The sequence below is a fragment of the Lepidochelys kempii genome, chromosome 6 (assembly GCF_965140285.1).
Source record: "Lepidochelys kempii isolate rLepKem1 chromosome 6, rLepKem1.hap1, whole genome shotgun sequence".
Taxonomy (NCBI): Eukaryota; Metazoa; Chordata; order Testudines; family Cheloniidae; genus Lepidochelys; species Lepidochelys kempii.
In genome coordinates, this window is record NC_136385.1 from 66,810,988 (window position 1) to 66,826,465 (window position 15,478).

General features: G+C 45.4%; 1 protein-coding gene across 1 annotated transcript in view; it reads right to left on the minus strand.

Annotated features, from left to right (window-relative positions):
• Positions 1-229: 229 nt before the first annotated feature.
• The window catches only part of LOC140913860 (deubiquitinase DESI2), a 78,366-nt gene continuing 63,117 nt past the window's right edge, over positions 230-15,478 (minus strand). The window contains exon 5 of the mRNA XM_073350669.1: positions 230-2,784. Coding sequence (XP_073206770.1) covers positions 2,542-2,784 — 243 coding nt within the window. The 3' untranslated portion in view covers positions 230-2,541. The remainder of the gene's footprint in view (positions 2,785-15,478) is intronic.

Here is a 15,478-nt window from a genome sequence, read left to right on the forward strand (position 1 = left end):
GCCTGACAATATGTACCCAGAACCACCCGCGTCAATGTTTTAGCCCCATCGGGCACTGGGATTTCTAGCCAGAATTCAAATGGGCGGCGGAGACTGCGGGATAGCTACCCACAGTGCAACGCTCCGGAAGTCGACGGTTGCCTCGGTACTGTGGACACACTCCGCCGACTACATGCACTTAGAGCATTTGTGTGGGGACACACACAATCGACTGTATAAAACCGCTTTCTACAAAACCGACTTCTATACATTCAACCTAATTTCGTAGTGTAAACATACCCTTAGACAAAGCAGTTCTCTTAGGAAAGGTATGTCACTGGTGCCCTGATTCCACCTGGGACTTCCAATGTGACACTTCATATGAGATCAGATGCAAGATAGCAGGTTGGGGTGATGGATGGATGGCAGTCAATCAGGGACTATTTGCTATTACCTCTTAATCTGACTGCAATGTTCCCTCGCCAAATGAAAGCTCCGGGAGACCTCCACTCAGTTCCTTCCAGTCACTGCACATACCTGCGGTCATAATGCTGTTTTTTGGCAGAGATCCTGGGAACTTCAGAAAAATGGAGATTGCATGACTGGTTTAGGCAGTGACACGAGTCACTGCAGGACAACTGAGTGCGCAGTACTGTATTGTGTAATGTTGTGTCTGGGCAGCAGCTCTGGCAACTTCAGAATAATGGAGAATATGATGCTGATCGTAGTAAATCACCGCGGAACAAACCAGGGTAATAGAGAATGTGATGCTGGCTCTATGCAACTATACCGGGAACCCAGGATAATAGAGTGCTGGATACACACACACGTAACAAACTGAGACCACGTATGTACAGACACCAGGCATATCAGTGGGGATCAAACCCAGGACTTTCAATACCAGGCCCACAATTTCTGTAAACTTGAGCTAATGGAGTAGCTTGCTTAGCTGCTTGTAATTAGCAGTCTGTTATTCTCACTGTGGCTGGAGACAGGATTATTCACTCTAAGAGCCTGATTTTCAGAGGCACTGAGCACCGATAGCTCCTCCTGCCTTCAGCTGGAGCGCAGCGCTTCTAAGAATCAGGCCCTAAATCAATACATTACACATGCATCCTCAGGCTCTTTTGTCTTCCTCTTCTGCATAGCTGCATGGTGGGGGAAGAGGGACCTAGATTTTCCCTTCCCATGCTGGTGTAGTCACTGAACATAATTCCTGGCTAGGTGACTGAATAATGGAATTGGCATACCTGCTCCCTTCTCCACCTGCCCCTCAGCATAGAAACCATCATCATGGGCATAATACATCTATGAACCAATGCTGGGGTGGTTGGTCAACCAGCCTTGCCCCTGTTCTATTGCAAATGACTGAAATAAAGAGAGTGTTATGTAACAAAAGATGCCATGGGGATGTACATGGGGCAGCAACCTCTGCTTCCTGACAGGATTCCAAGCTGCCCTCTCCATCCCAAAACAGCCTCTGAGGCAGGGGAACAAATGTCAATTCTTCTGGTTTATTCTCTGTCTAGATAGTTTTCGCCTTCCTGGCTTGGCTTTAAATGTAGACTGGGTAGATGGCTGCCAAGGGACCCATATGTTTGGTTCTGTGAAGAAAGACTGCAGGAAATAGCAGTCTGCCCAAGGGATTCCCTCTCACCATCCTCTCACTCCAGAAGTCCCTCCACAAAACACAGGTTGCCAGAGGCAGCTGGCTAGCCAGCCAGAAGACAGATTTAACACCCCACTGAAAAGGAAGGGAAATAGTAAACCAGGGATGTGAAACTGGTGACTTGGGTTGGGAAACTAAGAGAACCAATCCATCAAAGGCCACCTTTGCATCTACTTAGTAGCTACCCCCAAGCAGTAACCCCCACCCCCTGTTGTAACCAAATAAAAACCACCATTATACATTTGTTTTCTAGGTAATTGTGGTATTGTTGTGGGGGGGGCAGTCCTCTAATCTCTTAAATTCTAACACAGAAAACTGGTGCTCATACAACAGCAATACCTTTCACTTGTCCTTCGAATGATTTAGAAACCTGGTAATTACAAAAAAGAGGATAGGTAGGAGCTTGTTGCTGGTCTTAGAGATGAGAAAGTCAAACTGAGGTTCTGCTTCCTTCATTTGGTATATCCAGGAGGTATGCTGTAGGTGGGGGGCAGCCTTGACAGAACTGGAGAGTGGAGAGAGGGGGAGATAAAAGAATAAAAACAGTTCCAGCCAAGGAACTTCCCGGTATGGTTCCCCTCTAGTCCCATGCTCTCGTGCCCAGAAAGTCAACAGTTCTCTGTGAATCAAGGAGCACAGGGGGCCTTGAGAGGAGAATCCAGGTTAGCCACCACACTTGTCAGCACAATGCTATAGTTCAGCATCATTTTGCCAAGCAACAGTAGTGACAACCCTTCGAGAAGGATCAAGAGCTCATCTTCTCATTAAAGGGGGTTTCCCTCAATGTTCGTGGGCGAAGAAAAGAGGGAGAAAGAAAGCTGCTGTAAGAGACGAAATGAGAAAGAAATAGAAGAAACCCAGAGAGCAAGAGAAGGGAGCATGTTGGGCACAGCTTAGACCCGGGTATGCCTACAGGTTCGCGAGGTGCCTGAGGCTGAGGGAGCCGCAGAAGTGGATGGGGACTCCTCATCTGTCGTGTCTCCCTGCTCTTCCTTGTGGAGGCCGAGGTTGATGTGGGTCTGCAGGGCTGCTGGGGTCAGCCACTCCCTGGGGAGGCAACTTTGGAGGAAAGGGATGCACGAGCTGAAGTAGGCTAGGCGATTCACCCAACGGGGGATCTCCTTCCCACACAGGATCTGCAGAGCAAACAGAAAAGGAACATTGTTACCAGCACCAAGGCAGGTGTATCAGGAGACTGCTATAACCACCACCTCCTCCTCCTCCCCCCCAGTCAGTCAATGGTCTGGATTCCTCAGTGCTCAGAAGATTCCTGTTTGATTACAGGGGCTATCTTTTGAGGTCACAGCCAGCCATAAACTCAAACAATGTAAGCTTCTTCTTGGGGTGCCAAAGGCAAACTCCCAAGTGACTGGCCAGCCCAACCTGTCCCTCAATCAGCAGGTTTGGGGAAGGTGGGGAAAACTACTCCTGTCTGCTCTATCCCCTCGGTCCGCGCTCTCCTTATTTGGGGCTCATAGATCAGAAAGCCAGTCCTGCGGGTAGCTCTCAGAACACAGCTGATACCATTTTCACTCTGTAATGCCAAAAGATTTGGACCGACATTGCCCTGAGCTTCATTAAGCTGACAGTTGGCCGTAACCAGGTGAATGGATGATTGTGAGGAACTATTCTGTCTGCTCCCCACTTTCTGTAACATTGATGCAGTCAGGATGATTAATTTACAAAGTAGATATATGCCATAGCACCTTGAAGTCCTTTTCTTATTGTAACTCTTAGCTCCTCCATTCTTCCTTAAAATAAACTACTGAAATAGTAAAAAAAAAACCACCAAGAACAAATCCAAGTGTCTTGTGGGTCCTACACATACCACATGCATGGCATTGTTTTGTGTATGCTCTCATGTGTACTGCCATGTTTTGTTTTGCTTTGCTAATAACCACGCAAAATCTGACATGATGGCATGGGATGGCTCAGGGGATTGTTTTTGTGACACAGACCCTTTCTCCCCTAGGACATGAGTCCAAATACATTTTTACTGAATAACAGTAGCATGTGGAACTACTTTAAAGTTTAGAGATAAGTGTATGAAACCCAGGGCACTGGTACTAAGCATCAGAGAAGTGAATACATGTCCCTTGAGTAGTTCTTTTGCTTCCAAAATTACTTGTAAACACCCAAATTATGTAGGAATCAGTAATGTTCTACATTTTCATTTTGGGGACAAATTCCTACATCAGTGACTTCCTCATGGAGTCACCACTCCCCCCAAATTTCTAAACACCACTGCCAGATCTTCTCATGGACCATATCCCTACATCATAGATTTAAGAATAGTTAACAGGAAAGGATCTATAGTCCAGACTGATCCACAAGTCACAGTTTCAGAACCACTGAATAAGATTTTGTCAGCAGGTCACTTTAGTTCCATCCAGGATCTTAAGAAAATTCATTTTTTAAATTATATTATATAAATTTAGCCCAACGCTCACCTTTGAAAAGCAAATATTTTACCCATCTATCTCCTTGAACCCTGACCAGTACCTCCAAACCTAGTACCCTTGCCTCCATTTTTGGTTGCATGCCCCTCAATCCCTTTTCCAGCCCCAGTAGCTCTGGTAACATACTGCCTCCTTGGAAAATGAATATATAAAATAAGGGGCCTTTTTTTTAAGTGTGCATTTAATTCTGGGGAAAGGTGCTGGATCAAAGCTAAGAAGGAATCACAAAAATACCATTAGAACAATTAACACAGTAGTGGAGCTTTTGGAGAATTAGTGCTAGAAAAAGAGAAGCAGAAGGAAGGAGTGGTTGGAGCAGCTGTTTTGTTTGATTCCTTTCACTGAGCAGCTCAAAGAAAACTGTGGCAATTGTTCCTGCCATTCCCTGAGTGGAAATGATGCTGAGGGCTTTTGCTTTTATTAGCTTTTTCACAGGGCAAATCAATCAAGCCAGGAGGAACTGTAAAACGTACTTAAGGACACGTGGTCATCAGGCCATCACTCACCAAGTAGGGCAATTTATGGAGCTTGAGGGCAATGATGAAGCCTAAGATCACGTCTACACTAGGAGTGCTACAGTGGTGCAGCTACAGCAGCTCTGTAGTGTAGATGTGACAGGAGGGTGTCACGGGGCAATCCAGAGAGAGACCTTTCAGGCTTTAATCACAAACCAAAACCACTCTAGGTCTCCTTTGCCACCACCATATTGTACTGTGTTTTTCCAGCAGACTACAGCCTGCAGTGTTATTTACATACATTTACAGTCCAGAGCCAGCTTCCCCACTTTCTTCTAGGGCAGGGACCAGTACTAGCAGCAGTCAGTCTTGCCTATCTCTGCCTCCTTCAGCTCTGTCCTCTTCCCCAGCACTGCCTTCCTGTCTGCTTATCTTATCCCAGGAGCTGGGGTTGCTTCCCCCTCAATCAGACCCTCAGCTGTAGTTCTCCTCAGTGAAGTGGCACCCTCAGTCAACTACCCGCCTTCCAGTAAGGTCCCCATTAATATATACAGTACTGGTGGGGAGTGGAGTGACAGGGTGCTAAGTTAGCTCCTGACTCAGCACACCCTGTTACCAAGGGGTTTTCCATAGCCGTAGGTAATCCACCTTGTCGAGTGATGGTCGCTAGGGCAGCGGAAGAATCCTTCCATCAACCTAGCCTTGTCTACATCAGGGGCTAGGCAGGTATAACTACACTGCTCAGGGATGTGACATTTTCACACCCTGAGTGCTGTAGCTATGTCAACCTAGCTTTTAAGTGTAGACCAGGCCTGAGTAGTTCCCCTTCTGTCAGAGACACGCCAGTCTGGGTCTTCACAACCACCAAAGCCATCTTGTTACTATTCCACAGTGGAATAGGAATCTCAACAAGCTAGCAAAGGGAACTTTGGGAAATCCGAACAGTGGTACAGCCTTTTCCTTAGGTCTGAGCTGCCTGCTTTGCAATGTATTGTGGCTGGAGTAGTAGTACTTACCAGTCCAGAGGTAATAGAGAAAATGAGATTAGACCAACTGAACTTAATTAAAGCTGTACAAGGAAAATGAAGAGGGAGAATTCCAATAGTATCTGAATCCCTGGAAACTCTGCCTATTGTAGCTCCCTAGGCAGAATAATCAGTTAGAAACATTACATCAGGAGAACAACTCAACTACCCTGATGGCCAGACATGGTTTCCAGCAGTGTAACCCTTTCCTGGGTGTCACACATGCCAGACAATGCGGAATACTTTTTTCTCCCCCAAGAAGGGCATTCCCTTCTGTGGAGGGCTGTGTGCAAGTCCTTTGAGACACAACAGGTAAACGGTCCTGTATCAGAAATACTAGTCTTGATTTTTCTAGGTCAAAATAAACACACATCATGCTTTCAAAAGGTACCGACTGGCTGCCGTAGGAAACTTAAAAGATCTGTAGTGAATCCTCATCTGGATTCCTGTCAGGCTTTACAGAGTCCCTGGGAGCAGAAGTACTGAAAAGTGGATGGAATAAGGAATGCTGCCTTCTTCCAGTTTGTCTGAGGCAGGGTCGGCTCTAGGCACTAGCAAACCAAGCATGTGCTTGAGGCAGAACTTTTCAAGGGGTGGCACTCTGGCCCTTTTTTTGTGTGTGCGCGCGCTTGGGGTGGCAAAAAACCTAGAGCCGGCCCTGGTCTGAAGCTTTGAGAAGGCAGTTGAGGCTCCTAGCTGTTTCTGCTAATTGGGGCAGGGAGCCTTGTTGCACTAAACAAGCCCTTTAAGTTGACTGTAGAGATGCTTATCCCCCCTCATAAAATGAAGACAGGGAGCTACGAGGGCTGGACTAGGCTGCATCAAACTGAACTCTGAAGAGGTAGCATGGGGATTCTTAGGCATCCATCTGAGAGAGAATACAGCTTGAGTTAACACTAAGGTACCTCTCAAATGTGGCTCAATTTAAGGAACATTACATGAAGGCCTTGTCTACACTACCAAGTTTTGTCACCAAAACTGCCATTCGTCAACCCAAACAGTGAATGCGTACACACTGGGGGGCAACTTTTGTCAGGGACAATGTCTGGTTTTGGCAAAAAAAAAAATACATCCACCCTCACAAGAGATTTATGTCTTTTTCCTCTACATTTTTTTCGACAAAGTGCAAGTGTAGACACCACACTTCATTTCATTGCTTTAATTGGCCTCCAGGAGGTGTCCCACAATGCCCATCCTGACTGCTCTGATCAGCAGTTTGAACTCCACTGCCCTGCAGCCAGGTAAACAATCATCCGTCTCTCCCTCATAGAAGCCCCGGGAATTTTTGAAATTTCATTTCCTGTTGGCTCGGCATGGAGAGGCCTCATTGCATCTTCCCAGGTGACCATGGCAGGTTATAGCAGCACACGCTCTCCTGCTTGGACCACAGCAGAGCTGTTGGATCTGCTCAGGATATGGGGAGAGGAGGCTGTACAGTCCCATCTGCGCTTGAGCCGTAGGAATTGGGATATCTACGGGCAGATTTATCGAGGCTTATGTGAAAAGGGCTATGATCAGGACATGCTGCAGTGCAGAGCGAAGATTAAGCAGCTGATGCAAGCGTACCATAAGGTGAGGGAGGCAACTCGTTGCTCCGCTGCTTCACCTAAGACCTGCAGGTTCTATAAGGAACTGGATGCTATCCTCGTTGGTGACCCCACCTCCATCACCAAGAGCCCTGTGGATACTTTGGAGGACACAAAAATGGCGGAAAGAGGACCTAACGCAGAGGAAGAAGTTACTGATGAAGAGGTGGAGTTAGATGAGGATGTGCAGCTCCCAGCAGGGTCGCCCAGTGAGGCGGGCAGCCAGGAACTGTTCTCCACTAAAGAGGTACCTAGCCAGTCTCAGCAGTTGCTCTCAGCAGTGAGCCAGAAGCTGGAGATGAGACTTCTGGTAAGTGGCTGTGGCTTGCGTAGTGCACAGGTGGGCTCAGGGCAAAGAAATGTGGGAGGCTATCTGGGTTTCTGTGAGCTGGACATTTCCCTGTGTAGCTAATCAATATGGTGGAACAGGGTGTTGATGCATGCTGAGATCTCACGGGAATCCTCCAGAGAGATCTCGAAGAAAGTTTCCTGGAGGTACTCGGTAATCCTCTGCTTAAAGTTCCCTGGCAAAGCAGCTTTGTTCCTTCCCTCATTGTAGGAAACTTTCCCATGCCATATGGAAATCACTTGTGCGGAGACCAAAGCGGCACATAGGCGAGCAGCATAGGGAGCATGGAGTGGATGTACCCTCGTTTCCCAGCTTACCCTTAGCAGTGAGTTGTCTGCTAGAATTATCCCCACCTGTGGAAAAGTATGGGAGAATTTTAGAATTTGTTCCCTAGAATGCTGCACCATGACCCTTGCAAAGAGTGTGCGCTCTTTTCTCCATGTGGAGCGCCCCTTCTTCCCCCCGCCAACACTCACCATGCTTTGGGTGTTCGCAGAGATGTGTACCTGGCTAGAGTCAGTGAGAAAGTGACAGCAATGTTGCAAAAGGTGTATTAATTGAAATGTTTCAATGCTGTGTGTAAATATAACAATCTCGCTTCTGTGCATTGTCCCCTGTGCTTTACCAGATGTGGCCTTCAGGAACACCCCACGCACCCCTGCCGAGCGTCTCCACCAGATAAGATAGTGCCCAAGACGCAGCAAAGATGACATGTTCTGGGACATCCTGCAGTGCTCCAATTCAGAAAAAAGGGAATGAAAGGAGTGCTGGGAAGCCAAATAGCATGACAGAAAAGAGAATAATGCATTTGTTAAGGATGCTAATGAGCAGATGTTTAAAGTAATGGAGGAGCAAATACAGATGCTGAAGTCCTTCATAATACAGCAGACTGAGTAGATCAGCGCTTGACCTCCACTGCAGCACATTCAGAACTCTTTTCCATGCCCTGCCAACCTCCTCCCGCTCATTTCTTTCCACCTTCTGGAACTTCTCGGTTTCCTCTTCACTCCACCCCCTCGGACAACTTTCACAATGATAGCTGGACCTACACACAGCTGTGAAAGTCTGCCCTTCCCTGGTTCCTCCTTTCCCGCCAAGCATCTGTATGTTTGTGTGCGCTATTTCTTGTGCAATAAAAGAAAACTTTTATAATAGTAAATCATCTTTTTTTTGGTACAAGAGGAGATTGCAGGCACTGCCAATACATGCACAGGCATTTTAATCACTTTATTATAGGAATATAAGGCCCCAAATGTCACCATTGCCCCCTAGAAAAACTACATGTAATGTAACATTAAAGCAATTAAGACAGAGAGATATGTCAAAGTGCTGCCTCAAAGCCTCCCTGCTTCAAATAGCTACTCTCTGGGCTCCTCTGACAGCCCTGGTATCTGGCTGCTCAAAATCAGTGGCCAAGGAGTCTGCCTCAGCATTCCACCCCTGAGTTCACCCTTAGCTTCACAGAGATTATGCAATGTACGGCATGCTGCTATGACCACGGGAATATTATCATCAGTAAGGTCCAACCTGCCATAAAGGCATCGCCAGCGTGCCTTTAATATGCCAAAGGCACATTCAACTGTCATCCGGTGCCTACTGAGCCTGTTGTTGAACTGCTCCTTATTGCTGTCCAGGTGTCCCGTGTAAGGTTTCATGAGCCACGGCTATAAGGGGTACACAGGGTACCCCAGGATCACTATGGGCATTTCAACCCCCTGCACCTGTAATCTTCTGGTTAGGAAAGAAAGTCCCCGCTTGCAGCTTTCTGTACAGGCCTGTGATCCTGAAGATGCATGTGTCATGCACCTTCCCAGACCACCCCACATTAATGTCAGTGATCCACAAGTGCCTGCAACACTATGGAGAAGTACCCTTTCCTATTGATGGACTCCATTACAAGGTGGTCTAGTGCCAAAATTAGAATGTGTGTGCCATCTATCGCCTCTCCACAGTTAGGGAAACCCATTTCTCCAAAGCCGTCCACTATTTCATGCACATTTCCCAGTCATGGTCCTTCGTAGCAGGTTATGATTTATTGCCCTGCACACTTGCATTAACATAGCCCCAACGGGCGACTTCCCCATTCCAAATGGATTCACGACTGACTAGTAGCAGTCTGGAGTTGCCAGCTTCTACACAGCGATTGCCACACGCTTCTCTACTGAGAGGGCAGCTCTCATTTTGGTGTCCTTGCACCGCAGGTCTGGGGCCAGCCCTGCGGACAGTTCCAGGAAGGTGCTTTCCGAATCCAGAAGTTCTGTAGCCACTGCTCGTCATCCCACACCTGCATGACAATATGATAGGTACAGCTTGTTTCACGAGCCCAAAAGTGATGGTCTATCCTATGCACCTGCTCTGTGAATGCCAAAAGCAATCTAAAGTTGCTCCTATCCAGAATGCGCAGAATGTCAGGCACCTGTGAGTCTTCCTCAGTTAGGAACTTCATGATTAACTGCACTGCCATCCACAATATCTTCATGACCGTTAACAGAGCTTAGCAGAGCAGTGGGGGATCGATCCCTTCTCACAAAGATGCTGGGGTGCCCAGCAAAGGGCCGCTGAAAAAATGCCGTGAAAGAAAGCTGGAAGCCCATGGAGTGCTGGGAAAGAAAGTAATGCATCATGGGACATTTAGCACTGTCCCAAGATGCACCGCGATCCACTCTGTCATCCCACAACACCTAGCAACAGAAGGACTGTGGGATAGGTACCCACAGTACATTGATCACATTGTCAATGATGGTGCCCCCACTGTGGACGTGATCTGCCGACAGAGGGAGCAAGTGTGAACATGAAATTGTGATTTGTATTAGGTTGACTTTTGGGTGTTTGACATCACTTTTGTTGACACAAATTGGTAGTGTAGACAGTGGCCATTTGAGAGGTACAGCTACTAGAGAAAAAATCCAAAATACACATTCCAGGAACAGTTTTTTTTGTTCATACAAAACCCCTGTGAATTGTATCCATTCATTGCTGTTGGCCCTGGACCTTCCACAGCTTCTGTATTCAATCTGAGCTATTCCTCTTGCACCACTACATTTTGGTGTCATGGGGGCTCTCACTGCTCCTACAGACAGATTCAACACTGTGGGCTAGCGAGAGTAGGTACTGAGAGTCACTGCTTATCCCCATGTACGTCCTGCATCTTCCCCCATCTTCCTTCTGGATTAACGGCTCACACTAAAACCTGCACACTTCATGCATTGCCCCCATTTGAGGCAGGAAACTTCTGTAGCAGCTGTGTGTACTTACTGCTGCCACTAGGGGGCATTTTACAGTAGAGAAGGTGGCTTCCCTTTACTAGAAGTTCTTCTGGGGTGTGTGGCTAAGAGCTGCAAATGGCCCCGCTGCTGTCTGGGAAGCCAAGTGGAAACACAGTTCAGACATACAGAGCAGAAGCCAAAAGTGAGGGAGAAATGGGAACTGACAGTCTGGAATCTATTTCTGTGGAGCTTTCAAGTCCACACCAGTGCTTCAGCTCACCAATCTACAAGTTATGCAGGAAATAGAGAGGGCCTCTGAGCCCCTGAAGTTAGGCCTAATTCCCATCCTCCAACGTATTAGAGTTTAATTCATTTAAATGAAGGAAAATAGCAGAAATTTATAACATCCATCATGTGCTTAAAGCATGTTATTGCTGGCAGCCACATCCTTTACTACTGCTGGAACTGACAGCTGGGTAATCTGACCCACATACGCCAGAAATGCTACTTCACATGCAATAGGAGAGTGACAAAAAGTGTGATAAAAAACATTTGGAATAACGCAACAGGAAACTATCGTCCCTAAATGGTACTATGCAGCAAACTGAATAGTTCCCTAAATATCACTGATATTTAGGTTTAGACCAATATCTCCAAATACCCCTGTGATATTTGGGATATCTAGAAATGTACTGGGGACCTAAACATGAGAATGGGGATAAGGAGGGAACACAGTTAGCAGGAAGGTGAGAGAAGAGCCACAAGAATGATTAAAGGATTAGAAAACCTGCCTTATAGTGATAGACTCAAGAAACTTAATCTACTTAGCTTAACAAAGAGAAGGTTAAGCAGGGAGTCTATTGCAGTCCATAAGTGCCTACATGAGAAACAAATATTTAATAAAGGGATCTTTAGTCTAGCAAAGAAGGTATAATATGATCCAATGGCTGGAAATTGAAGCCCGACAAATTAAGCCTGGAAATACATTTTGAACAGTAAAAAGAAAAGGAGTACTTGTGGCAGTAGCTCATGAAAGCTTATGCTCAAATAAATTTGTTAGTCTCTAAGGTGCCACAAGTACTCCTTTTCTTTTTGCGGATACAGACTAACACAGCTGCTACTCTGAAACCTGTCATTTTGAACAGTGATGGTAATTAACTTTTGGAATAACTTATCGAGGTTCCTGGTGGATTCTCCATCACTGGCAATTTTTAAATCAAGACTGGAAGTGTTTCTAAAAGCTCTGCTCTAGGAATTATTGTGGGGAAGTTCTATGGCCTGGGTTATACAAGAGGGCAAACTAGATGATCACAATGCTCCATTCTGGCCTTGGAATCTATGAATCAGTGGCAAGTAACAGACCACAGGATCTTCTGCTACATTACTGATCACAGCTTCATAGACTGAGAGAACATAGTAGAGGGATAAAACTGACTTCACTGGAGTCACCTAGCTGAGATCTAGTACCATGGACCACATTTTTTGTATAATGATCTCACCTACCTAACGTTACGTTCTCTTTTAGTTACTACAGGGAACGTCAACCTCAGCAAGATTACTATAGCATGTCAATGGACCCTTCAATGGAAAAAAATAAGTCTCTGGTCCTTTCCCCTGCAGTGATACAATCTAAAGTGAAACCTGATGGCTAGAGTGGCTTGTTAATGAAAAAGAGAACTTCGCCACTGCAAGGAGGTTCTATCCTGCAAATCCCAGGAGGAATGCCTCCCTCATCTACTCTCCTCCCATCCTATCCCCTCTCATCTTACCCCACCCCCCATCCAATTTTCATATGCTCCTCCCTCTGCAGACCTCGGAGGACTGTAAGAAGGGCAGGGCCGACTCCAGGCACCAGCGAAGGAAGCAGGTGCCTGGGGTGGCCAATAGAAAGGGGCGGCACGTCCTGGTCTTCGGGAGCAATTCAGCAGCGAGTCCTTCATTCCCTCTTCCTCGGCAATTCGGCGGCAGCTCAATCGGATTTTTCTTTTCTTTTTTTTTTTTCTTTGCCGCTTGGGCGGCAGAAAACCTGGAGCCGGCCCTGAGGAAGGAAGTCCTTGTCCTGCAAACCTTAGGACACCTGCAGCGGGATGGGACTGCAGACAACAGGAGGTCTGAGCCTTTTCAGACTCTGACAGACTTACATTGCCTTGTTGGAGGCCTAATAAACTCTCTAGACTCACTTGAGGCAGGCACATCTCAGCAGTTTTGGTGTGTATTACCTTTCAAGAATGAGAGTTTGTAAGAACAACACTGTATAATCTTCACACATTATAAAATGCAGAGTGACGGTTACACTTCTCAAACACAACTCCCAAACCATCTTAACTCTATCTCCATGCCCGGGCCCTCAGAAATCAGAAACTCCTAATTCTTAATCCAACCACTACAGAATTTCCTTTCATCAGTGACCACAAAGACTAGAAAGCTTCAACATTAAGCATATAATTGTTGCGCTGCTTCACAACCTTCTTTAGGATCATACTTAGAGTGCACACAGAATTTTACAAATTTCTGATTAGACAAACAACACAGTGAAGGCAATCATTTCCCACACTTCATTAAGGGTCTGATCCAAAGCTTCATGAAGTCAATGTGAGTCTTCCCAAGGGCTTTGACTCAGACTCTAAGGGCAGAATCCTGCAAGGAGCTGAAGGTATTTAGTACATTGTAGATGGCTCTCATCAAGCCCTCAGAACCAGGCCTTGTGATTCAATGTGGCAACCAGTTCTACAGATGCCAGAAGACACAGACTGGCAGGTCTCCTTTTACAAACTTCATATGCCAGATTATGCTATTGTGCAAACATGTGAAAAGAAAGAGTTACTGTGTTGACAACGCAGCACAATTAGCATTTGGGCATTCATAGATTAAATTTTAGAATCAATGCTCTGTGGTGCGTGCTTTTAATGCTCTGCATGCAAAGAAGGGAAGATGGTAGCCTCGCATCTCTATGAAGGCAGAGTTACGGGAGCCTGGGTACCTTGTGGACAAGTGCAACTTGAACTCCGTACTTCCTGGTTGTCTAACATGAGTTTGTTTGTTTTAAACAACATTCCTGAAAGGTAACATGCACTCAAGCATGAAACCATAACTTGAGATGTAGTGAAAAACAACTTCACATAAGAACTGCCATAATGGGTCAGACTAATGTCCATCTAGCCCAGTATCCTATCTCTGACAGCAGCCAAATCCAGAGCTTCAGGGGAAGTGTATAGAACAGGGCAATTTTTGAGAGATCCATCCCATCTTCCCCTCTGCTTCTGGCAGAGGTTTAGGGTCACCTCAAACACAGAATTATGTCCCTGATTAGCTTAGCTAATACCCATTGATGGACCTATCCTCCATGAACTTATCTAGTTCTTTTTTGAACTCAGTTATACTTTTGGTCTTCACAACATCCCCTGGCAATGAGTTCTATAGGTCAATTGTGCACTGTGTGGAAAAAGTATTTCCTTTTGTTTCTACAATAGAACCTCAAAGTTACAAATACCTTGGGGAATGGAAGTTGTTTGTAACTCTGAAATGTTTGTAACTGAATAAAACATGTTGGCTGTTGTTTCAAAAGTTTACAGATGAACATTGACTTAATACAGCTTTGAAACTTTACAGTGCAGAAGAAAAATGCTGCTTTTGACCATCTTAATTTAAATGAAACAAGCACAGAAACAGTTTCCTTACCTTGTCAAATCTTTTTTTTAAACTTTCCCTTTTATTTTTTTAGTAGTTTACATTTAACACAGTACTGAACTGTATTTGTTTCTTTTTTTTGGTCTCTGCTGCTGCCTGATTGCATTTTTTTGGTTCCAAATGAGGTGTGTGGTTGACCAGTCAGTTTGGAACTCTGGTGTTTGTAATCTGAGGTTCTTCTGTATTAAACCTGCTGCTTATTAATTTCATTGGGTGATCTTTGGTTTTTGTTTGTGGGGAAAAGCAAATAAAACTTCTCTATTCACTTTTTCCATCTCATTTATGATTTTATATATCTATCATATTTCCTCTCCTTTGTCTCTTTTCTAAACTGAACAGCCCTAACCTTCTGAGTCTCTCAACATATGGAAGCTGTTCCATACCCTGGATCATCTTTGTTGCCCTTCTCTGAACCATTTTCAGTTCCATTATATTCTTTTAGATATGGGGTGACCAGAACCAGACACACTAAACCATGGATTTATATTGTGGCGCATGAGATTTTTGGTCTTATTTTCTGTCACTTTCCAAATAGCTCCTAACATTTTGTTAGCCTTTTTGACCACTGCTGCGCGTTGAACTGACGTTTTCAGAGAAGTATTCATGACGTCTCCAAGATCTCTTTCCTGAGTGATAACAGCTAATTTAGAGCCCATCATTATATATTGCTATTTTTTCCAAAGTGCATAACTTTGCATTTATCAATGTTGAATTTAATCTGCCATTTTGTTGCCAAGTCACCCAGTTTTGTGAGATCCCACTACAACTCTGCACAGTCAGCTTTGGACTTAACTATCTTGAATAATTTTGAATATGCAAGCGCTGCCATTTCACTGGCAAATCCCTTTTCCAGATCATTAAATAATATGTTGAACAGTACAGGTCCCAGCACAGACCCTTGCAGGACCTTGCTGTTTACCTCCCTCCATTGTGAAAACTGACCATTTACTTCTGGCCTTTGTTTCCTATCTTTTAACTAGTTACTGGTCCATGAGAAGACCTTCCCTGTTATCCCATGAATGCTTAGTTTCCTTAAAAGCCTTAGTAAAGTTTTCACTTTGGA